Source organism: Lontra canadensis, unplaced genomic scaffold, assembly GCF_010015895.1.
Source record: "Lontra canadensis isolate GAN:19392208 unplaced genomic scaffold, GSC_riverotter_1.0 scaffold181, whole genome shotgun sequence".
NCBI lineage: Eukaryota > Metazoa > Chordata > Mammalia > Carnivora > Mustelidae > Lontra > Lontra canadensis.
In genome coordinates this window covers 305,911-324,751 of record NW_022631175.1, presented here as the reverse complement: position 1 = coordinate 324,751, position 18,841 = coordinate 305,911, and the positions used below count along the sequence as shown (strand labels likewise).

Genomic DNA, 18,841 nt, shown 5'->3' with positions numbered 1-18,841 from the left:
TATTAGAGGTTTTTCTTTGGATACATCTAGCTGTTGTATATAGATTTTTTACCTAGGCAGATTTTGAGTGGGGGAGGTATGGTGGGATAGATGAAAAAAGATACTAGAGGAGTCCCTGCTAATTGAAGATTAAACAGAAATGAAGATTTATTCACATTAACTACAAAATACTATTTGCACTCAGCTTTTTGGGGGGCAATTTTTTCTTTCATGAGATTGTATATAGTTGCATGCAAACACCACAGCTTCACAAAGCAGGATCTGGTGAAGCTAACTGCCATGTTTTGTGGAACAATAGCTCTTCGTATGTTTTTATCTAAAATTGTTCAACGTGAAAACTGTATTTGGGACATCTAAAGAATTAGCACTTCGTTTCTAATTTTAGGGAAACTAGAGAAACTCAGACTTAGGGATATGTAGTCACAGAAAAAAAATTAGCTTTTTTGAATGCTAGCGATGTGATAGGCATTGTGCTTTACATGTGTTAATCCTTGTACCAAAATTGTGAGTTAGATATCATTTTATAAATGAGGAAGCTTTAGCCTTAAAGATGAATGTAAATCCATCTTTCTTGATATAGGTATGTTTGACTCTGGTTTGTATTCTTAATTTCACTGTACTCCCCCCACTTCCATCGTAACACACACTCATGATGATGTGGCTTAGAATGGACCTTTGATACAGATTTGATAATACGGAGGAACCCAGTTGCTGCCCCAAACTTAGAACTGTTTACATTGGTAGCTAATCATGTTGATGGAATAGAGCTACCTGGCAGATTCTTAATATTTGTGATTCCTTTTTTAGGTTATGGATCAAAAACCTCATGGAAGTCCACATAAGACTTTCATACTGGCCAAAAATCAAGTTTTAAAGCATTTCACTATTGTAGGAAAAGGCAGTCACATATGTAGTCAAAAAGCCATGTATAGAGAAACTCCCATTTGAACAGAATTGCTTTAGATTTCTTTGCAAATCCCCTAAAACATCACTTAGTAGCTTTAGAGCAATTTCTAGTGTTATTATAGGCTTCTTGATGATTGTAAGGTTAGTGTTTCATGAATAATTTCTTTTAGGGGAAAAAGGACTATTGGGTTAAACTGATTGTCGGTACATTAAAACCTCCCAAATGATTGTAGATAAGAATGAGCAGCTGGAATAAGTGTTGTGTGCCCCAAGAGACCAAAATCCCCACTAAATAGTGGTCCTCAGACTATTATGAGTTGTTGTAAGAGAGGGAGAAGCTAATAGATTATGGAAAATCTGACAAAAGATAAGAAAGAAATGAAGACTTCTGGTATCCATCATTTGGTGCTGAAGCTATAAACCAGATGGTTGTTGCTTATCTCATGTTAAGGAGCACATTTAGGATTGATGGTTTTGCTCGCCTTGCCTTTTTTTTTTTTTTTTTTTTTTTTTGGTGGTATATACAAAACTTTTTAATAGGAAATACTTTAGGGGTTATATTAAAAGTACCAGAACAAAGACTAAGATTGTTGGATTTCTTTTTTTTCTTTTTTTTTTTTTTTTTTAAATTTTCACTGTAACAGTATTCATTGTTTTTGCACTATACCCAGTGCTCCATGCAATCCGTGCCCTCTCCAATACCCACCACCTGGTTCCGTAACCTCCCACCCCCTGCCCCTTCAAAACCCTCAGATTGTTTTTCAGAGTCCATAGTCTCTCATGGTTCACCTCCCCTTCCAATTTCCCTCAACTCTCCTTTTTGATCTTGGTGAGGTTTTACCCACAAATCATGATTTTGACTTGCCACCTTACTTATTGGTGGGCACTCAGCTTTTGCTGATTAGATGGCAGGTTGTATTTGTCTAAGAATGTTGTTCATTCTGTATGTTTGACTTCAAATATAGAGAATAAAAACCTAACCTGACAAATACTTGTATTTATTTTGGGTTGAAATTTGTGGATGACATACTTGGGATATCTTTATAGTTGTATTTTGAGTTAATGTATTGGGTTTAATGAAATTGCTAGTATTTGAACCATTTTTGGCCTTTAAAATTAGTGGTTTCCTATGGTCGTTGCATAGGAAGCTTCTCTCCGTGCGTCTCTGACTGTATTTTATATTCATTTGTGTTACTGGGCATGTGCACATGGTTAGAATTGCATTTTAACAGCAGTGTGGTCCCGGGCTGTTCTAGGCTGTCTGTCGCAGGCTGGGCACTGTGCATGCAGATGCCAGTCTTTTCCTTCTAGAGCTTGATCTTGGTTACTCTATCCTACTGTTCAGCTCTGTGTTTTGGAGGAATATTCTACTGTAATTTCCAGATCCCTGTTTCCAAAGAGGTCTTATTGATTGGAAATTTTAGTTAAACCGATTTGTACTGAAAATTATTTTTGTACTACTTGAGAAAAGATTTAAGGAAGTTGTGTATGAGATTTTGCGGGGAGGAGGAGTTGGCTATAGAAACCTTGAGTTCTTAGAGATATTACTAAGATGTTATTTGTCTTTTTCATTCTTATTCTCTCAGGAGTGTATAGTGGAGTTTTCCAGAACCTAAAAAAATGTGGTATCTGATCAGATTGACTTCAGAGCAGATAGGCGAATCAAGCTGTCTTTCAGTATGTCGTACATTAATGAGATTTGCAAGAACGTAAGACAGTGTTCTTCTCGTGGTATTTTACTTTGTTTTTGAAGACCGTAACTTTTCATGAAAATGTTTAACATGTGGTAGGTTTGGGATGCCTGGGTGGCTCTTTGCTCAGCAGGGAGTCTGCCTGTCTCTCTGCCAGCTGCTGCCCCTGCTTGTGTGCGGGCGGGCGCTCGCTCTCTCCCTCTCTCTTTCTGACAAATAAAATCTTTTTTTAAAAAATTTTATTTATTTTTTGACAGACATTGAGAGAGGGAACACAAGCAGGGGGAGTGGGAGAGGGAGAAGCAGGCTTCCCTCTGAGCAGGGAGCCTAATGCAGGTGGGGCTTGATCCTAGGACCCCAGGATAATGAGCTGAGCTGAAGGCAGATGCTTAATGACTGAGCCACCCATGCGCCCCAATAGATAAGATCTTAAAAAAACGTGGTAGGTTTTATATTTAATGAGTTAATACATACTTTAAATTTTCTCCTAATTTCTAGAATGGCAAATGTTGACAGGTGTAATCCACATAAATAAAAGCTCTTTGAGGTACTTATGAATTTTTAAGAGTGTGTAAGCATTCTGAGGTGATAGTGTTTAAGCTCTGCTCTCTTAGAGTATTAGGCAGAGTTTGGGAGTAGGGAAAGGAGGTCTGGAATAGCCCAGGAAGATGAGACGTCTGTAAAGGAAACTGGAGGGCTCATGGTCTCAGCAATACAATGTTTGAGAAGGAGCATGAGATCTTGGCTTTGTCAGTGACATAATTCTAGGCTTGTGTAAGGAGCTTTGTGCCTGGATTGTCTGAGATTCAAACCTCAGTGCTACTACTTACAAAGCTACTACTTACAGTGCTACTATTTTGTGACCTTGGGCAGATTATTTAAACCCTGTGTCTTCACCTAAAATAAAATGAGGATAGCATCTAGACCTCATGGGTTGCTTTGAGAATTAAATTGAGGAGGATACAGGTAAATGACTGCATAGTGGTTGAGAGCACAGATCTGTGGATCAAACTTGGGTTAAAATCATAGTTGTGCCACTAGTATCTCTGTGACCTCAGGCAAGTTACTCATTCTCTGGACATTCCCTATGTTTGTAAGGAGAATAATAGTGTTTACTCACAGGAGTCCTGAAGGTTAAATGAGATAATGTACATGAAAGCGCCGGATAGGCCTGCCACGTGGTGGGTTTGCAAATACTGTTGGTTGTTTCTGCCTAGTGCCTTGTGGCAGATAGGCACGTGGTAGTTTTGCCATTACCCCCATCCGTTCAGGGTTTGCCCTTATTTTGCTAGAGTGTGTCACTGAGGTTATGTTTATACAATTTAAGTATTTAAGGCTGTCCCCTTGAGTCTTATCCCAGGCTGTCCTAGAACCAGTATTCTCAGTTTTTGGTCCTTTCAGTTTTTTTCTAGATTTTGCCTTCAAGATTAGAAGCCTAGATATTAGTTTTTCTTGGTGGTGGTAAAATCGGCACTGCTTCTGTTAGTACACTTGTCTTTTACAAAATGTTTCTTCTTTTTTTTATTTTTAAACTATCACAGCTTCTCTCCTTGAATTTTTACAGTTATTCACCAATTACTTAACATTTTTCAGGCTCTGAAGAGTTTAAAAAATATTTAAAATACAAAGCCAAGGAGCTATATTAGAGTAGGTGAGTGAGACGTTAAAAAAAAAAAAGGTGGAGTTATCTTCAAGGGTCGGAATAGCTCAAAGCAGGGCATGATAAGCTCCTGTGTTTGGGAGGGATAGGGAAGAAGGACCTTTTTGAAGTTGGATATCTGATTTGGCATTTGAAGATGACTAGAGTCCCTGAGGTATCTGGAGGGCGGGGAGAATGGCGTTTCAGGCAGGAGCCATAGCACATGCTAAGGCGTGGAGTGTTGTGAGAAGTAAGTGAGAGTTGATTGGCTAAGACTGGAGAGGCACTCAGGAGTCAGGTCAAAAATCTTTGTTTTGTAAATGAGCCTGGGTCTCCTCTGTTTAGCTCAACTCATCTTTGAGCCTCCTTTATGTCAGGTGCAGTGTTAGTCCATGGGTACAATGATGAAGGAGATGGGGTTTTAGGACCTTGAGGTAAGTGCTTATATTTTTAGGTGGTCATTCTGGATAGTGTCTAGGCTGCATTTGAGTTAGAGGGCAGCAGAAGAACGTGGATCTGAGGCTGTTGGATTAGCTCGTATCTCAGGGAAGAGCCCAGGAATGGAGGCACAGTGGGCGAGAGGAAGATTTAGGAAGTTAAAGTGGGGTGGAACTGCGGACGGGATGTGAAGGCTGGGGTTGCATGGGAAAGAGTTAAGGATAGTACCCCTATTTCTGGCTTGGAAAATGGGTGGGGATCATAGCGGAAGGAAGGTTAGAAAACCAAATGACAGTGTCACTTTTTAGTGGGGTCTTTTTCGTACCTTGGGTTTTGTGTTTGTTTTTGTTTGTTTGTTTGTTTGTTTGTTTTGTTTGTGTGTTTTTTACTAGCTTTTATTCTGTCTCTCCTGTGCAATTCAAATAACCTTTTTGAGAGATTATCATGAGTTGTAAGATACCTGCGGTAGTATCGTTGGCTATATATAAGATTAGCCCTTGACTCTACAGATCCACAGTTAGGATTTAGATTGCTTTTACGTTGTTTTTTAATGTTTGGTTTGCCTGCCACAGGGAACTGGTGACAGACCTGGTGATAGTTTTACCACTAAGGATAGCTTCTGAATGAAGTTTATCACTTGTGTAAACTTTTAATTGGCCCATCAGTCGTGAAGGAAACCTGGAGAGAAAAAGAAAACAAATTGTGATCACATTGAGAGGATGGTTGGGGTTTAAAATGCGATGTAGCAGTGCCTTAACTGAGTTGAGACTCTAAAGAAGGCTTAAGAATGTAGTCCAAGGGGGCTAGCTGCTTTTATTTACAGACACGTGTTTTTCAACTAATACACCTGGAAAAAACAGAAGGTAAGTAAGTAATTTACAGTAATTTAGGCCTGCCATCTCAGCCATAATTACCATCAACTTAAAATTTCAGTGTTTTCATTTTTTAAAGTATCAAATTATTCTGTTTATATGACATTTACATTTTAAATGTCTTACACATCTTGGTAGGAACAAAATCCAGGTTAATTTAGTATTTGTTGTTATGCACAATTTTTTAATGTACCTGTGAATAAATTATTGTTTGGATTGTGTTCAAAGAGGGAGGCTTTTTTGTTGTTGTTGTTTTATTTTGTTTTTCAAGTGGCATTCATGTAGTGGTGTGGTGTTTTTGTAATAATCGGGGAATGGAAAGAAGATAGTGGAGCATATTTGAAGGATGGCAGTTGTCTGCCAGTTGTATCAAAAGAAAAGTATTGAAATAAAGTCTGGAAAGGTAGAATATTTTGAATTCTAAAGTGAGATGTTTGAATGTTGTCTTAGCAGCAGAGTTGAGGCAGTGATGGGATAGGGGATGACATAGAATCATAGTTTTAAAGATGGTATAGGACCAGAAATCATTCTGGATGATCTTCCAGGTCTTTACAAAGAATAGTTCTTTTTCCTGGATTTTCCAGTGTAATGAGAACTCAACTTTAGGAAGAATAATTTGATAGTGATACGTAAGTTAGTTGTAATCTTAAAAGCATGAATGCCAGTTATAAGAGTCCATTATATTAGTTGAGGAAAGGCAAAGTACTACCTTAGAGTGATGTCTGTAGAAAAAAGAAAGGGTTGTAGTGTGATTACATGGTTGTGAAACTTTTTTTGCTCCCCCAGTAGATTAAGCTCCATGATCATGTATTTCTTATTTTTATTCCTAGCACCTGGCAGAGTACTTGGCGCATAGAAGGTGATGAGTAACTATTTGTTGAATGAATGATTCCATGAAGAGAGCTCCCTAAGGAAGCATGGTTCAGATATACTGAGCTGCTTTTAGATTTCTCTTTTAAGAAAACATGATTCTAGGTCATGAAAGAAAGAACGTTTAGTTCAGTTCATTAGTGTAATGTGGTAGAGCTTACACGAGATGCTGCGAGGTGCAGACTGTGAGGTGATTGTAGGGACTTTGACGTTTGGACTTTAGGCAGATAGGCAGATGGGTCATCTTGGGTTTTAAGCAGGACAGTGATAGGAGCAAGCATCTATCTGAAAGGTGTATGTAGAGGAGGTTGTTTAATCCTTGAAGCTGAGAAATGAGGAGGGTCTAAATGAACTCAGTAGCAGTGAAAATGGAGAAAACATTTAATCCTGAAGAGGTGAAAAGCAATTGAATTTAGTGAAAAATTAGATTGGAAGAGATTGGCACCGAGATTAGTGTCACTACCTTTTCAAATGTAATGGACTCTTGAGCAATATGGCTTTGAACTGCATGGGTCCATTTGTGTGGAATTTTTACAGTACACTTCTGTACTGTATTTTCTCTTCCTAATGATACTCTTAACATTTTCTTTTGTCTAGCTTACTTTATTGTAAGAATGCCGTATATAATACATACAACATACAGAATATGTAATCAAAAGTGTATGTTATCGGTAAGCCTTGAGGTTGACAGTAGCCTACTGGTCGTTTGGGGGGTCAGAAGTTACATGTGGATTTTCAGCTGTGTTGTTCGGAGGTCAGCTGTATGCTTTAACTTGTAGCCCTAATTGGTGCCTGATCAGTCACAGGGTCTTTTTGCACATGAGTTTATTTCTCCCTGGTTTTCCCCTTTCCTTTCCTCTGTCCCTCTCTTTTTTTTCTCCTCCATGTTTGAGAAAGAAGCAAAACACAAAGAATGGAAGAGGAAATGTAAAAAGGAAAAGAGAGATGTTAAATTTAGCATTTTGTCAGTTGAGAATGGCTGTAACTCCCATTTCCTTGAAGAAAATTTGGCCAATATAATTAAAATAAAATGTTTAACTCCAGAGTGCCTTTTAACAAACATTTTTGTATATGGCCAAAATAACATGATCTCATATTTATTCACTAATATTTTGAATATGAACTAGGTATTAAATGTTTCTCCAGCTGTCCACAGAGTGTCTTTTATGGCTGATTTGTGGATCCTCTGTAGGGACCATTGATTGCATCTGGGTATATCCCTTAATTCTTCTCAAATCTAAAATAAAATAGTCTTGACACCAGGTTGTTGAAGGCAGCAGACCAGTTACCCTGCAGCAAAGTCCTGCGTTCTCATTTGGTCTGATGGCTTCTTTGGCGTCATCTGGTCATTTCCTCTTTTCCTCTATTTCTTAAGGTAAACATTGATGTGTACTTCATGTTCCGTCATATTGTCATATTGAGAGACAAAGTCAGTATCTGGTTCTCCCCCATTAGTGTTGGCGAAGATTGATGAAGAAGGTAACCTTTTATTTCTCTGTTGAACGTTTTCTGCCTTATCAGAAAACAACTTGGGTGATGGTGTTACCTTAGCATTACACCACTACCAATGATTCATCTAATGGTTTAAACACAGTTTATAATCCTTGCCTAAAGAAGGAATTACAAAATGAAGTTGCCTTTTTTTATTTGTTTCATTCTTCATTTATTAGCTGTCATTCTTGTAAAGTAAGACTATTCAACTGGGGCATTTTGGTCAATTCTGAAAGGTGGTACCTGGTGAAAAGGTAAACACTTAAATCTTTCTCTTTAGTTACCAGTTTTCTTAGTTTAAAAGCTGCCCCAGGTGGTGGCTAATGTGCACCCGTGGCCTTCCCTTTCCTCACTTCTCCCCTCTTGCTTTCTTCATGCCTTGGTTACTGCAGTAGTTTCTTCCTGCTACCAGTCTCCCCTTTACAGCACTGCCAGCTCTGTTTTCTGTAGCACTGATAGTGATAATTTTTCCAGAGATTTTTGATTCCAATTCATTTTGTTATTATTCTTTTAGCTCCAATTGTCACAGCTTTGGCCAGTGGAGGACCCCTTTTAACTGGCTCCTGTGTCATGTTGGCTTAGGGTTTTGGCACTCAAGGGTCTCAGGCTTTACACATTGTATACCTTTTTTGCCCCAAACTTGTAGTTGGCCATTTTACAAAGAACTTTGCGTTCTCAAAACTGAGGATTAGGGGTGCTGTTATTCCAGAGATAACATTACTTCTAGAGCATTTCACTATGTAGTTAAAAACAAATTTAAAATCATGAGTGTAGGGGCGCCTGGGTAGCACAGTTGGTTAAATGTCTGGCTCTTGATTTCAGCTCGGTCATGATCTTGGTTCCAATATCGAGCCCAGAGGGTCATGATCTTGGTTCCAAGATCAAACCCTGCTCTGAGCTTAGAGTGTGCTTATCCCTCTCCCTTCCCCCTCCCCAATTTGTGTGGACTGTTTCTCAGATAGATAGATAGATAGATAAATATCTTAAAAAATAAAATCGTGAGTTTATATTGATATTCTCAAGTCAACTATGATGTTGTTTTTGCTTAATTTCTTTGATTTATAAATGTTTTCTTACCCTGAAAATCTTGGCTCCTAACATCTTTAACCTAAGTACTTATTTGCTTAATCCTAAACTATGAAGTGAATAATCCAGTATAATACCAATAGTTAACATCATTCTTTTCACAGCTGCTTGATTTTCCGTAGTATGGCTGCACAGTAACTCATTTAACCATCATTCTTATTAATGCTCACTTAAGTTATTTGTTCTTTTTGTCATAAACAATGCTGTAATGAGTAATTCAGAAAGGTATATGGTTGTATGCTTTGTTAGTAATTGCTTGTCCTTTGGTTTGTTTTCATACTTGACCAAGTGTTTGAGTACAGAATGTTTTTTAGTTAAGGTAAAATTCATATAAAGTGAAATGTATAGACCTTAAATGTACATTTTGGGTTTTGATAAATATATATATAAACATATATATATGCTAATATAAATCACCCTCATTTAAGATACTGAATACTTTCATCAGTGAGCAGAAGGGTAGCCACTGTTACCACTGCAAATTCATGTAAACGGAATCTTTTGGATCTTTTTCATTCAGTGTAATGTTTGAGAGTCATATATATGTGTGTATGTATCAGTAGTTCATTCTTTTTTTTTATTATTGAGTAGTATTTGTATGGCTACATCACAATTTGATTATCTTTTCATTGTTGATGGGCATTTCGGTTGTTTTCAGTTTTGGGCAACTATGAATAAAACTTATGCACATTATATAAATGTATTTTTTGGAAATACATTTTTCTTTTTCTTTGGTAAATACCAAAGGGTACGTTTACTGAGTTACAGCATAGGTTATTACTCTCTTAGATATTACATTATCAATTCTTTTGTTTTTCCATAAAAAAGTCTGTTTAATTTTTGCCAATGTTTGCCTTTTGTTTTAGTAGGAATTGTGTTTATGTATTCTGTGACTCATTTTTTAGTCCAGTCTTGTTTTAGAGATTCTAGTATTCAAATACTTCTTCCCTTGCTAGGTCTACACTCTTACCTTTTTATCTCACTTTGTGTTGTCCCACAGTTGACTTCTTTATTTATAGTTCTTGTTTATCAGTGTTATGTTCTCTTTAACTTCTTTAAGCACAAGAAATAATTTTTTGTGGAATATTTTTCTTTTCTTTTTTTTTAAGATTTTATTTATTTATTTGACAGACAGAGATCACAAGTAGGCAGAGAGGCAGGTAGAGAGAGAGGGGGAAGCAGGCTCCCTGCTGAGCAGAGAGCCCGATGTGGGCTCCATCCCAGGATTCTGGGATCATGACCTGAGCCGAAGGCAGAGGCTTAACCCACTGAGCCACCTAGGCGCCCCTGTGGAATATTTTTTATTTCTGTAGTCTTTCTTTTTCTTTCTTTTGTAGTGATTTTGTAGAATCATTGTGCTGTGTGTGTTACAATTAACTTGTGTTCGACCACTCTTTGTTGACTTGCTTTTTATTTAGGTAGGGCATGGGTGGGTTCTTGGGCACTTCTGTTGGTTTCCCATTAGATTGATTTTGAAGGTTAGGTATAGATGGGGGAGAGGCAGGCTCTTGGCACACCTTTTGTCTATGAGTTGTTATGATTAGTGGATTTCAGCCCCCAGTTAGTGGTTGTTTTTGTAATTACATATTTTTTTTTCCCATGGGGAGCATTCAGATATTTGATTGTCTCTGATTTTGATTGAGTGTAAATTTGATTCCTGGCAGAAAAATAGCCCAGAGGCTCCTATCCCTTTCCTTATGTCCCTGTCTCCATCAGCTATTTTCTTTTCACTCTTAGCCAGACGTGTAATTAGGGAACTATGATTCTATTTGGGGGTATGGGGTGGAGTATAACTTTTTGCAAGGACCTTAGTGAATATATTCATTCTAGTCTGCTTCTGTAGTTGTTCTTATCTTCTTTTCTCTCTTAGATTCTGATAAATCCCTCCCTATGGGTTTTTATAAAAACCTTCCCTGTGATTCTTGTCCCAACCCCCTCACTGCACCTGCACACGCATACACACACACACACACACACACACACTCACACACTTGTGCACACATGCGCACGGCATTTCTGGAATTGTAGGGTAGAGAATATTTGGATTCCTAAAATTTTTTTCCCTATTCGAATGGCAATTTTTCTAAGTTTATGGTATGCAGTTAGGATACTCTTAATTTAGGTGCTCCAGGATAGTCTTACTAGTTGTGTTATGGTTTGTAACTCTGCTTTGCAACACTAGCTTTCCCACGATGGTTATAGTTGTTTTTTTTTAAGTCATTTCTTAAAATATTTAATTATGAAAGCATATCTTTCTGAGTTGGTAAATAGTATTCTGTGTTTCTTTAAGGTAAATAATTCTCCTAAGATAATAAAAACTGTTTCTCTGAGATCTGGAGTGGGGATGGACTTTATGCTGACAGGATCAGTAGTGACACCTGGGCCTGGATTGGAGGAAAAGGGGATTGACTAGTCAGGCGCTACATACCTGCTGACTCTGGCATAGCTGTTTTTAAAAGTCTTTTGTAATCCTTGACAGTTTTCAAGTCTGTTTTGGAAACCTTTTAGTCTAAGATAAAAATATGGTATGTCACTGCAGATTATTTAGAGGAGAGATCCGCCTGTTGATTTCAAAGTCTTGGGAAACATCCTAAATTTTATGCATTCTTACACCCTTTTCTCTACCAGCACTGTGTTTTGCCACACTCCCCCCAAAATAGGGGAAGGGTGTTGCTCAGTGGGCAGATGTGCTCCTCTTGCTGCTCCTGAAAAGTTTGCCCAATTTCCTACCTTTTTAGAAAATTTGACTATAGTTGATACATAGTGTTACATTAATTTCAGGTGTACACTATAGTGTTGGACAGTTTATGTGCTACCATTTCTTTCATTCTGTCATACTCTCCCTTCTCCCCACTTTCAAATCCTCACTCTCAGGGATTTGGAAATAAAGATGATCTCCTTGCTGCTTTCCAGTTTAATGAGCCCTCTCTTAAATTTTAAGATTACCCGTCTCACATTACAAAAACCAGGAAGTGAAGTGGTTGGCTACCTAGGCAAAATTATGACTCTGATGGAATGACGCCAGGTCCTGAGCCTGGTTTTCAGATTTCTTTTTCTTTCTTTTTATTTTATTTTATTTTTTAAAAAAATTATTTGAGAGAGATAAGGGGTGAGAAGACTCCCTGCAGAGGAGAGCAACATGGGGCTCAATCCCAGGACCCTAGGATCATGACCTGATCTGAAGGCAGATGCTTAACCCAAACTGAGCCACCCAGGTGCCTCTGGTTTTCAGATTTCTTAGCTCAGTAACACTTTTATCCATTTTCTGACGTGTGATCCATCTCTGGACCTTGATTCAAACTAACTAAGCTCATATGAGGTTGATAAATCAGACTTCTCAAATTTCCACAAAGAAGTCAAATAATAATAATAGGTCTACAATACTAACCTCAGCTGGACAGAGCCAGTTTCTTACCATTGTTAAATTTTACTGGGGAAAGTCAGTGAAGATCAGATTTTTTTTTTTTTTAAAGGTAGAATCCAGTTCGAATAATGGCATTCGGATGATGGGCTGTTCTCATTGAGCTCTGGTAGTCTGACACGACATTTTATATTTTCTAGGTTGTTCTTGGAATATTCATTTCATTCAAAAAGGGCACTTGCTTTGCCAGATAGTCCTCTAGAATAGGAACAGTTTCTGACTCTGTAGCTCTCTGTTGGGTTTTTTTTTTACCATCAGTCTAACAACTTTAGTCATTGTGTATTCTGTTCTCAAGAAGTTAACATGTAAGAGAATAGTTTGTTTTATCAATAGCACTTAACAAAACAAAAAAATAGATGTGCTGTTTCTTGTGCAGATGATTAGTCTCACCATTTATGTTTTTTCAAGCAGCTTTTAAAGGATTATTTACCTCCTTCTGTATTTTGATTACTCAGAGCCAATTTCTGTTTCAAAAATAGCTCTATTTCCCTTTGTTAGGGAGGCAGCATAACATAGTGAAAGTTGCTTTGACTTTTTTCCAGTCTTTTTTTATTGTGGCAAATACATGTAAAATTTACTGTTTTAACCATTTTTAAGTTTAGCATTCAGTAGTATTATATACATTCGTAATGTTGGGTAACCATTAACCATCATCCATCTTCATAATTCTTCTTTTGTAAACTGAAACTCTGCACACATTCAGTAACTCCTTCCCCAGCCCCTGGCAACTACCATTCTACTTTCTGTAGAAAAAAAGTTTGACTACTTTAGTACCTCATGTAAATGAAATCATACAATAATTGTCTTCTTGTGATTGGCTTATTTCACTTAGAAAGTAGCTTTAGGGGCACCTGGGTGGCTCAATTGTTAAGTGTCTGCCTTCGGCTCAGGTTATAATCCCAGTGTCCTGGGATCGAGCCCCACATTGGGCTCCCTGCTCGGGGAGGAGGAAAAGCCTGCTTCTCCCTCTCCCTCCACTGCTCCCCTTCTTGTGTTCCCTCTCTTGCTGTCTCTCTGTGTCAGATAAATAAATAAAATCTTTAAAAAAAAAAAAAAGTAGCTTTAACTTTTAATTGGACACAAAGCCAGACTCCGTTACTTCTCAGCCTTATGATGATGGTTAAATTGCTTAAACCTTTTTGGGCTTCAGGTTTCTGTTGGTAAAATGGATTTAATTCTGATTCTGTAGGAAGAGCTAGCAAAAGACTAAATCTAGTGAGATAAGAAAACCAAGACAAAAGGTACACTGAAAGCCAAATGAATAAGTGTGTCTACACGGAGTGATCATTTATATCAAACACTGATCATAGGGCAAGCAAAAAGAGGTCTGAGAAACGAGCGTTGGATATAACAGTGTGAGGTCACTGGTTTTTTTCTTAGCAGTTTTTGGTAGAACGTTAAAAGTTCATACTGATTTGAATGACTCTAACTGGGAAAAGAGGACTGGAAGAGAGAGTGCATATCCAACTCCTGGGGATAATTTTTTTGGTGAAGAGAATGAGAAAAAAGGCTGGAGGGCAAAATGGGGTCAGGACTATTTAAGTAGAGGAAATAAAACCATGTGTGTATGTGTGTGTGTGTGTGTATATATATATATATATATATATATATATATACTGAAGGTAAAGACCTAGTGTAGAGGGAAAAAGTGATGTAGGAGAAAATTGCCAAGTAATGTCGTCGAATAGGCAAGATGATAGGGTGGGATTGAGTGTTCAGAGGGCAGGCACTTTGTCCTACTAAAAGAGAGTGTAGATGGGTGGAGGTGCGAGATCATAGAAAGGGCTCTTGTGTTTTCTGTTTCAGTGAGAAAATAGAAGTAAGAAAGAGACAATGGAGGAGTAAGTGTTAGAGGTTTGAAGAGAGAAGTCATGTAGCAGGGACTAGGAGAATTCAAGTGTAATTTCCTGGCAGCATAAGTAATCCATTTGAGGTAAATGATTGCTGACTGGCTCACTTTAGGTTCACATGGTGGTAAGTTTTTCTCCAGCTATATTTAGCTGAGTAGTATCCGGAAAAGGTGGAGAGTTGTCTAAAGTGGGTTTGGGCTCCTCCAAGTGAATAAGGTGAAGTGAGACTCAGTCAAGGAGTTCGGGGTAATATGCAAAGGGTGTGAGATTTCATTTCACCTAAATATTTTGGAAGGTATTGATAACATAAGGATTAAGGAAATAACTGCAAGTGAAGTGAATGATAGTCCTTTAGTATCAACTTATGTTTAGTACTTCAAATTGTCTGATTCTCAGAAATGGTTTTTACACTTGGTTTTTCCAAATATACCCAAACAGGTGTATGTAGCACATTTGATTGCTGTGCCTTGTAAATTGTGTGATCCATGTCAATTTCCTCCTGTCTTATTTTCATGTCATGTATTTGTTGAAGAAATTGGGTCTTCCTCATCTGTAACTTCCCGTATTCTGCATCTGGCCGGCAGTATTTCTGTAGAGTTAAGTTTAAAAAAAAAATTTTTTTTAAAGACTTTATTTATTTGACAGAGATCACTAGTAGGTAGAGAGGCAGGCAGAGAGAAGAGGGGAAGCAGGCTCCCTGCCGAGCAGAGAACCTGATGGGAGGCTCGATCCCAGGAACCTGAGACCATGACCTGAGTCAGAAGGCAGAGGCCCAACCCATTGAGCCACCCAGGCGCCCCTCTTGTGTTATTTTTAACATAGTCCTCTGTCTCCTTTATTTTGTTCAGCTGGTACCAGAAGTAGAAGGGCTTGATATAATTCACATTCAATTTCTTATTTTTAATATGTTTTGATGAGGGGACCAGGGCATAGTAATATTGGCATATAGATCTAGTTTTCCTAATGATGAAATTGGTCATTGGGTTGAGGTCTCATAACCTATATATCCATTTAATAATTTATCCATTGGATTTTTTTTTCACCTAATGCTTTTATTAATCATGGGTGATCGTTGCCTAGATCCATTTTTTTTTTTCCACTGGGGCTGTGAAATAGTGATTTTCTAATTATGTGACTCTTTCTGTGTTTATTAGCTGGAATTCTGTTAAGAACATTCCCTTATCTAGTTTTGGCCAGAAGTATAGGATAAATGCTTGATTCTTTCCCTTCTCGCACTTTTATAGGTGACTGAGGCTTATTTATTTATTTATTTATTTTTTTTATTAAAGTTTTGCATTCATGCAGTTTATAATGACTCAGAGTCATACTTTTATGTTCATGTTGTCTGTGACCTGCGGCTACTGGTTGCTTCTTCAGACTTTCTGCTGCTTTATGGCCACAGCATCTTTGTTAGCATCCAGCCCTGTTTTGTATTTTTTTGATCCTGGACCTGAAGCAGGTCCATCCTGGACCATTTCTCCAAAAAGTCCCTAGTTCTTTTTGATGGGAAGTGGTATTTAGAGATCATAATATGGGTGTGTTTTTAAAAGATGTCATTGTTTTCAGTTATTTGGTTCTTCAGAATACTGATTGGATTTTTTTAATTCAACAGGCATGCCCAAAGAAAAATACGAGCCCCCTGACCCTAGGAGGATGTACACAATTATGTCCTCTGAGGAAGCAGCAAATGGAAAGAAATCACATTGGGCAGAGCTTGAAATAAGTGGTAAGACCTGCATGCATAAATTTATGGTATGGAAATCAAGATATGGTAGAAAATTAAGTTCTCAAATGCCAGTACACAAAAGAGGCAATGCTGTATTTTGCCAGTGCTAATTTATCTTAGAGGTGGGAAGGTTCAGTGGCAGGAGCATAGTTTCAGACAAGTTCGAAACCCATTCATTGCTTATTCTTTAAGTATCTGTGTCCTTTTATAAAATGGGAGTAATAACAAGGATGAGATGAGAATAACACATATGAAATACCTAGTGTGCAGAGGTTTGTTCTGATACGTAATTCTCTGGTCAGGTAGGGTCGAGCTTTTGTATTATCAACAAATTTCCAGTGGGGTGGGAAATGCCTGTCCTAGTATAGGTTCTGTGATAGATTTGTTTCTCCTTATTTTCTCCATTTGTTTTTCAGTCTGAGTCTGCAAGAAGGGCCTTATTCAGAAACACAAAATCTTAAAGAATTTAAAGCAGATCTCAAAGTTCCCTTCTACCTCAATGCAGTCTAGACATAGAGAAATAGATGAACCTCCAGAGATATCCCCATAGTCCCTACGAGTGGGCATGCAGCCTCTTTTTTAATACTTCAGAGATGGTGACAGGAATTGTTACCTCTCAAGGCAACTAGTGCTAAAGAAGTTTTGTGTGAATGTTGGCCTGATAGGCCTCTCCATACTTTTCTTCCAGTCTGTCTTGATTTTAGCCTTCTGAAATAATGAAGAACAAGTTTTCTCCTTTTTCCTGACTGCCGTGGATTTTTTTTTTTTTAAATTTAATGCAGCGAATATACTGAGCATATGCTACGTGCAAAACATTTTGCAAGGTGCTGTACTTGGTATATGGAAGATCAGTAGATGGGGAAAAAAAGCATAGTTCCTGTTATTCTGGAGCTTATGAATATCAGGGAGTGAGAACAGAGTATACCAGTATGAATCACTAATAGACAAAAAATAACTGCCAGTCTAGTTAGGAAAGTATTTACAGGAAGCACAAAAGGCAGTGATGATAGTAATATTCTTCCTTTGTCAGCTCCAAATTTCTGATTAACCTCTTCACTCTCTGGTAAACCTAAACACTCTCCCTGGGTACCCACATTAGTCTCTCCTGGTTCCCTCTCTCGAGGTTTAATTTAGAGTGCTGGTGGTAATTAATTTGACTTCAGTTTCATAGAGTAGGTGTGGTAGAGTGAAATTTTTCTTTTTTCTCCTCTTGTCAGATTTGACTTTCTGGGTCAGGGTAGCCCAAAAGGAAATAACACTCTCTGATTTACCAGTTTCCTTTAAAGCTTTAGGCAGTCACCCATTTCCTGCTTTCCCCTTTTACTTTCTTAAGGATTGGTATTTAATTGTATTTTTCTCTTTTTTTTAGACTATATTAGAAGTTTTTAAATTATATGTCCTTTGCTTGTAAGGAAGTTTCCTTTTTCTTACAATGTCAGGATAAGTTTAGAAAGTACTCAGTGAGATTATATCTCTGAGGTTAAGGGGATTCCTCTACTCTTCCTCCCTCTCCCTTGTGTTGGGAACCCCTTGGCAAATTTGAATCACTGTTTTCTGCTTACTCTGAGCTTTGGGAAGAAATCTGTGTACGAGATAGGAAGGAAGTATCGTGTTAGTATCCTGGAGGATAAACTGTTGGTTGAAATAGGTCTGTGGAACATGGCCTTGTAATAAAGCCACTATCAGGGAGATGACTTTACTGTCTTAGCCAGTCTTTAATACATAAGCTCCTAAGTGTAGAAATTGTTAAGACTGACTTGAGTTCATGCAAAGTCATTCATGTAAATGCTTTAGCACCAGTTTCTTAAGATTTCTGTAATGCAGAGTTCTAGGGATCTGAGGTCATCGAGTCCTAGACCCACAGTTTACCTCATGTACTCCTCTGGTTCCAGGGAGAATGGGTGGTGAGTTCCTTTTGCCCTTTAGAGGTAAACAGATAAGTCAAATGACTACTGATCATTTACTTTTTAAAGATAGCTTTTTAAAAAAAATTGTAACATAAAACACATAAAACTGCATAGACAAATCTATTACTGAATGAGTATAAGGCCAAAAGCCTTGTAAAACCACTGTCCAGGTAAAGAATTAGAATTTTTTCGTCCACCCAGAACCCCTTCCAGTGAGCTTTAATACCAAATTATGTCTATCTAAGGATTATAGTTTAGTCCCCTACCCCGTTTTTATTTAGTCTGTCTTAATTTACAGCTTCCCCTTCTCTATTGAACTGGGGTGGTTTGACTTGTTTCCCCACAGTCTCTGTTTTGCTTACTGAGACTCGTGCAGTTCAGCATGTTTTTCATCCCCTACAAATGGGCATCTGGATGCAGAGGCTTGATCAGGCTCATATGTAACCCCTGTGCAGGGCTCGGCATGGTGCTGTGCTTTTTCTTCAGACAGTACACAAAGTCTGAAGGTCTTCTTTTCCACTGATGTTTCAGTGCTAGAGCCATTAGTTCCTTCAGGGTTGCAAAATAGTGATACTCTAATTCTTTTTTTTTTTTTTTTTTTAATTAAGTGAGGTACATCTATAAAGAGATGTTTTTCCTTACTGATTGATTTTCCAGCGTACAGTTTATGTAGGAAAGGCAGAAAAGAAAGTTCGTTTCTTTCACTTTATTTACTAGTTTTCAATATAAACTATCACCCTTTGAGGGTGACTAGGTTTTTTAAAGTGTCATTATTAACTGCTGTATCTAAATAATTTGGGTTTCAGGTGTACGTCATGAATTATAATTACTGTGATGCTTACATTTTCCTGTTGTTGATTAATGGGAGAGCTTCTTAAATGATTTCTCGGTTTTTGATACAACCCTAATTTGTCTTTGGTAGTTGACTCACTGTGTGATATAGC

The 18,841-nt window shown here is 37.8% G+C and overlaps 1 protein-coding gene across 3 annotated transcripts in view; it reads left to right on the top strand.

Annotated features, from left to right (window-relative positions):
- Positions 1-18,841, top strand: part of CNOT6 (CCR4-NOT transcription complex subunit 6) — a 68,258-nt gene that overhangs the window by 6,945 nt on the left and 42,472 nt on the right. Inside the window, exons 1-3 of one of the 3 annotated variants that reach the window (XM_032846852.1) lie at positions 5,491-5,537; positions 6,377-6,412; positions 15,877-15,990. In XM_032846852.1, the coding sequence (XP_032702743.1) occupies positions 6,409-6,412; positions 15,877-15,990 (118 nt within the window). In that variant the 5' untranslated portion in view covers positions 5,491-5,537; positions 6,377-6,408. Of the gene's footprint in view, positions 1-5,490; positions 5,538-6,376; positions 6,413-15,876; positions 15,991-18,841 lie in introns of those variants that run through there. The other 2 variants (XM_032846850.1, XM_032846851.1) reach the window with 2 other exon arrangements.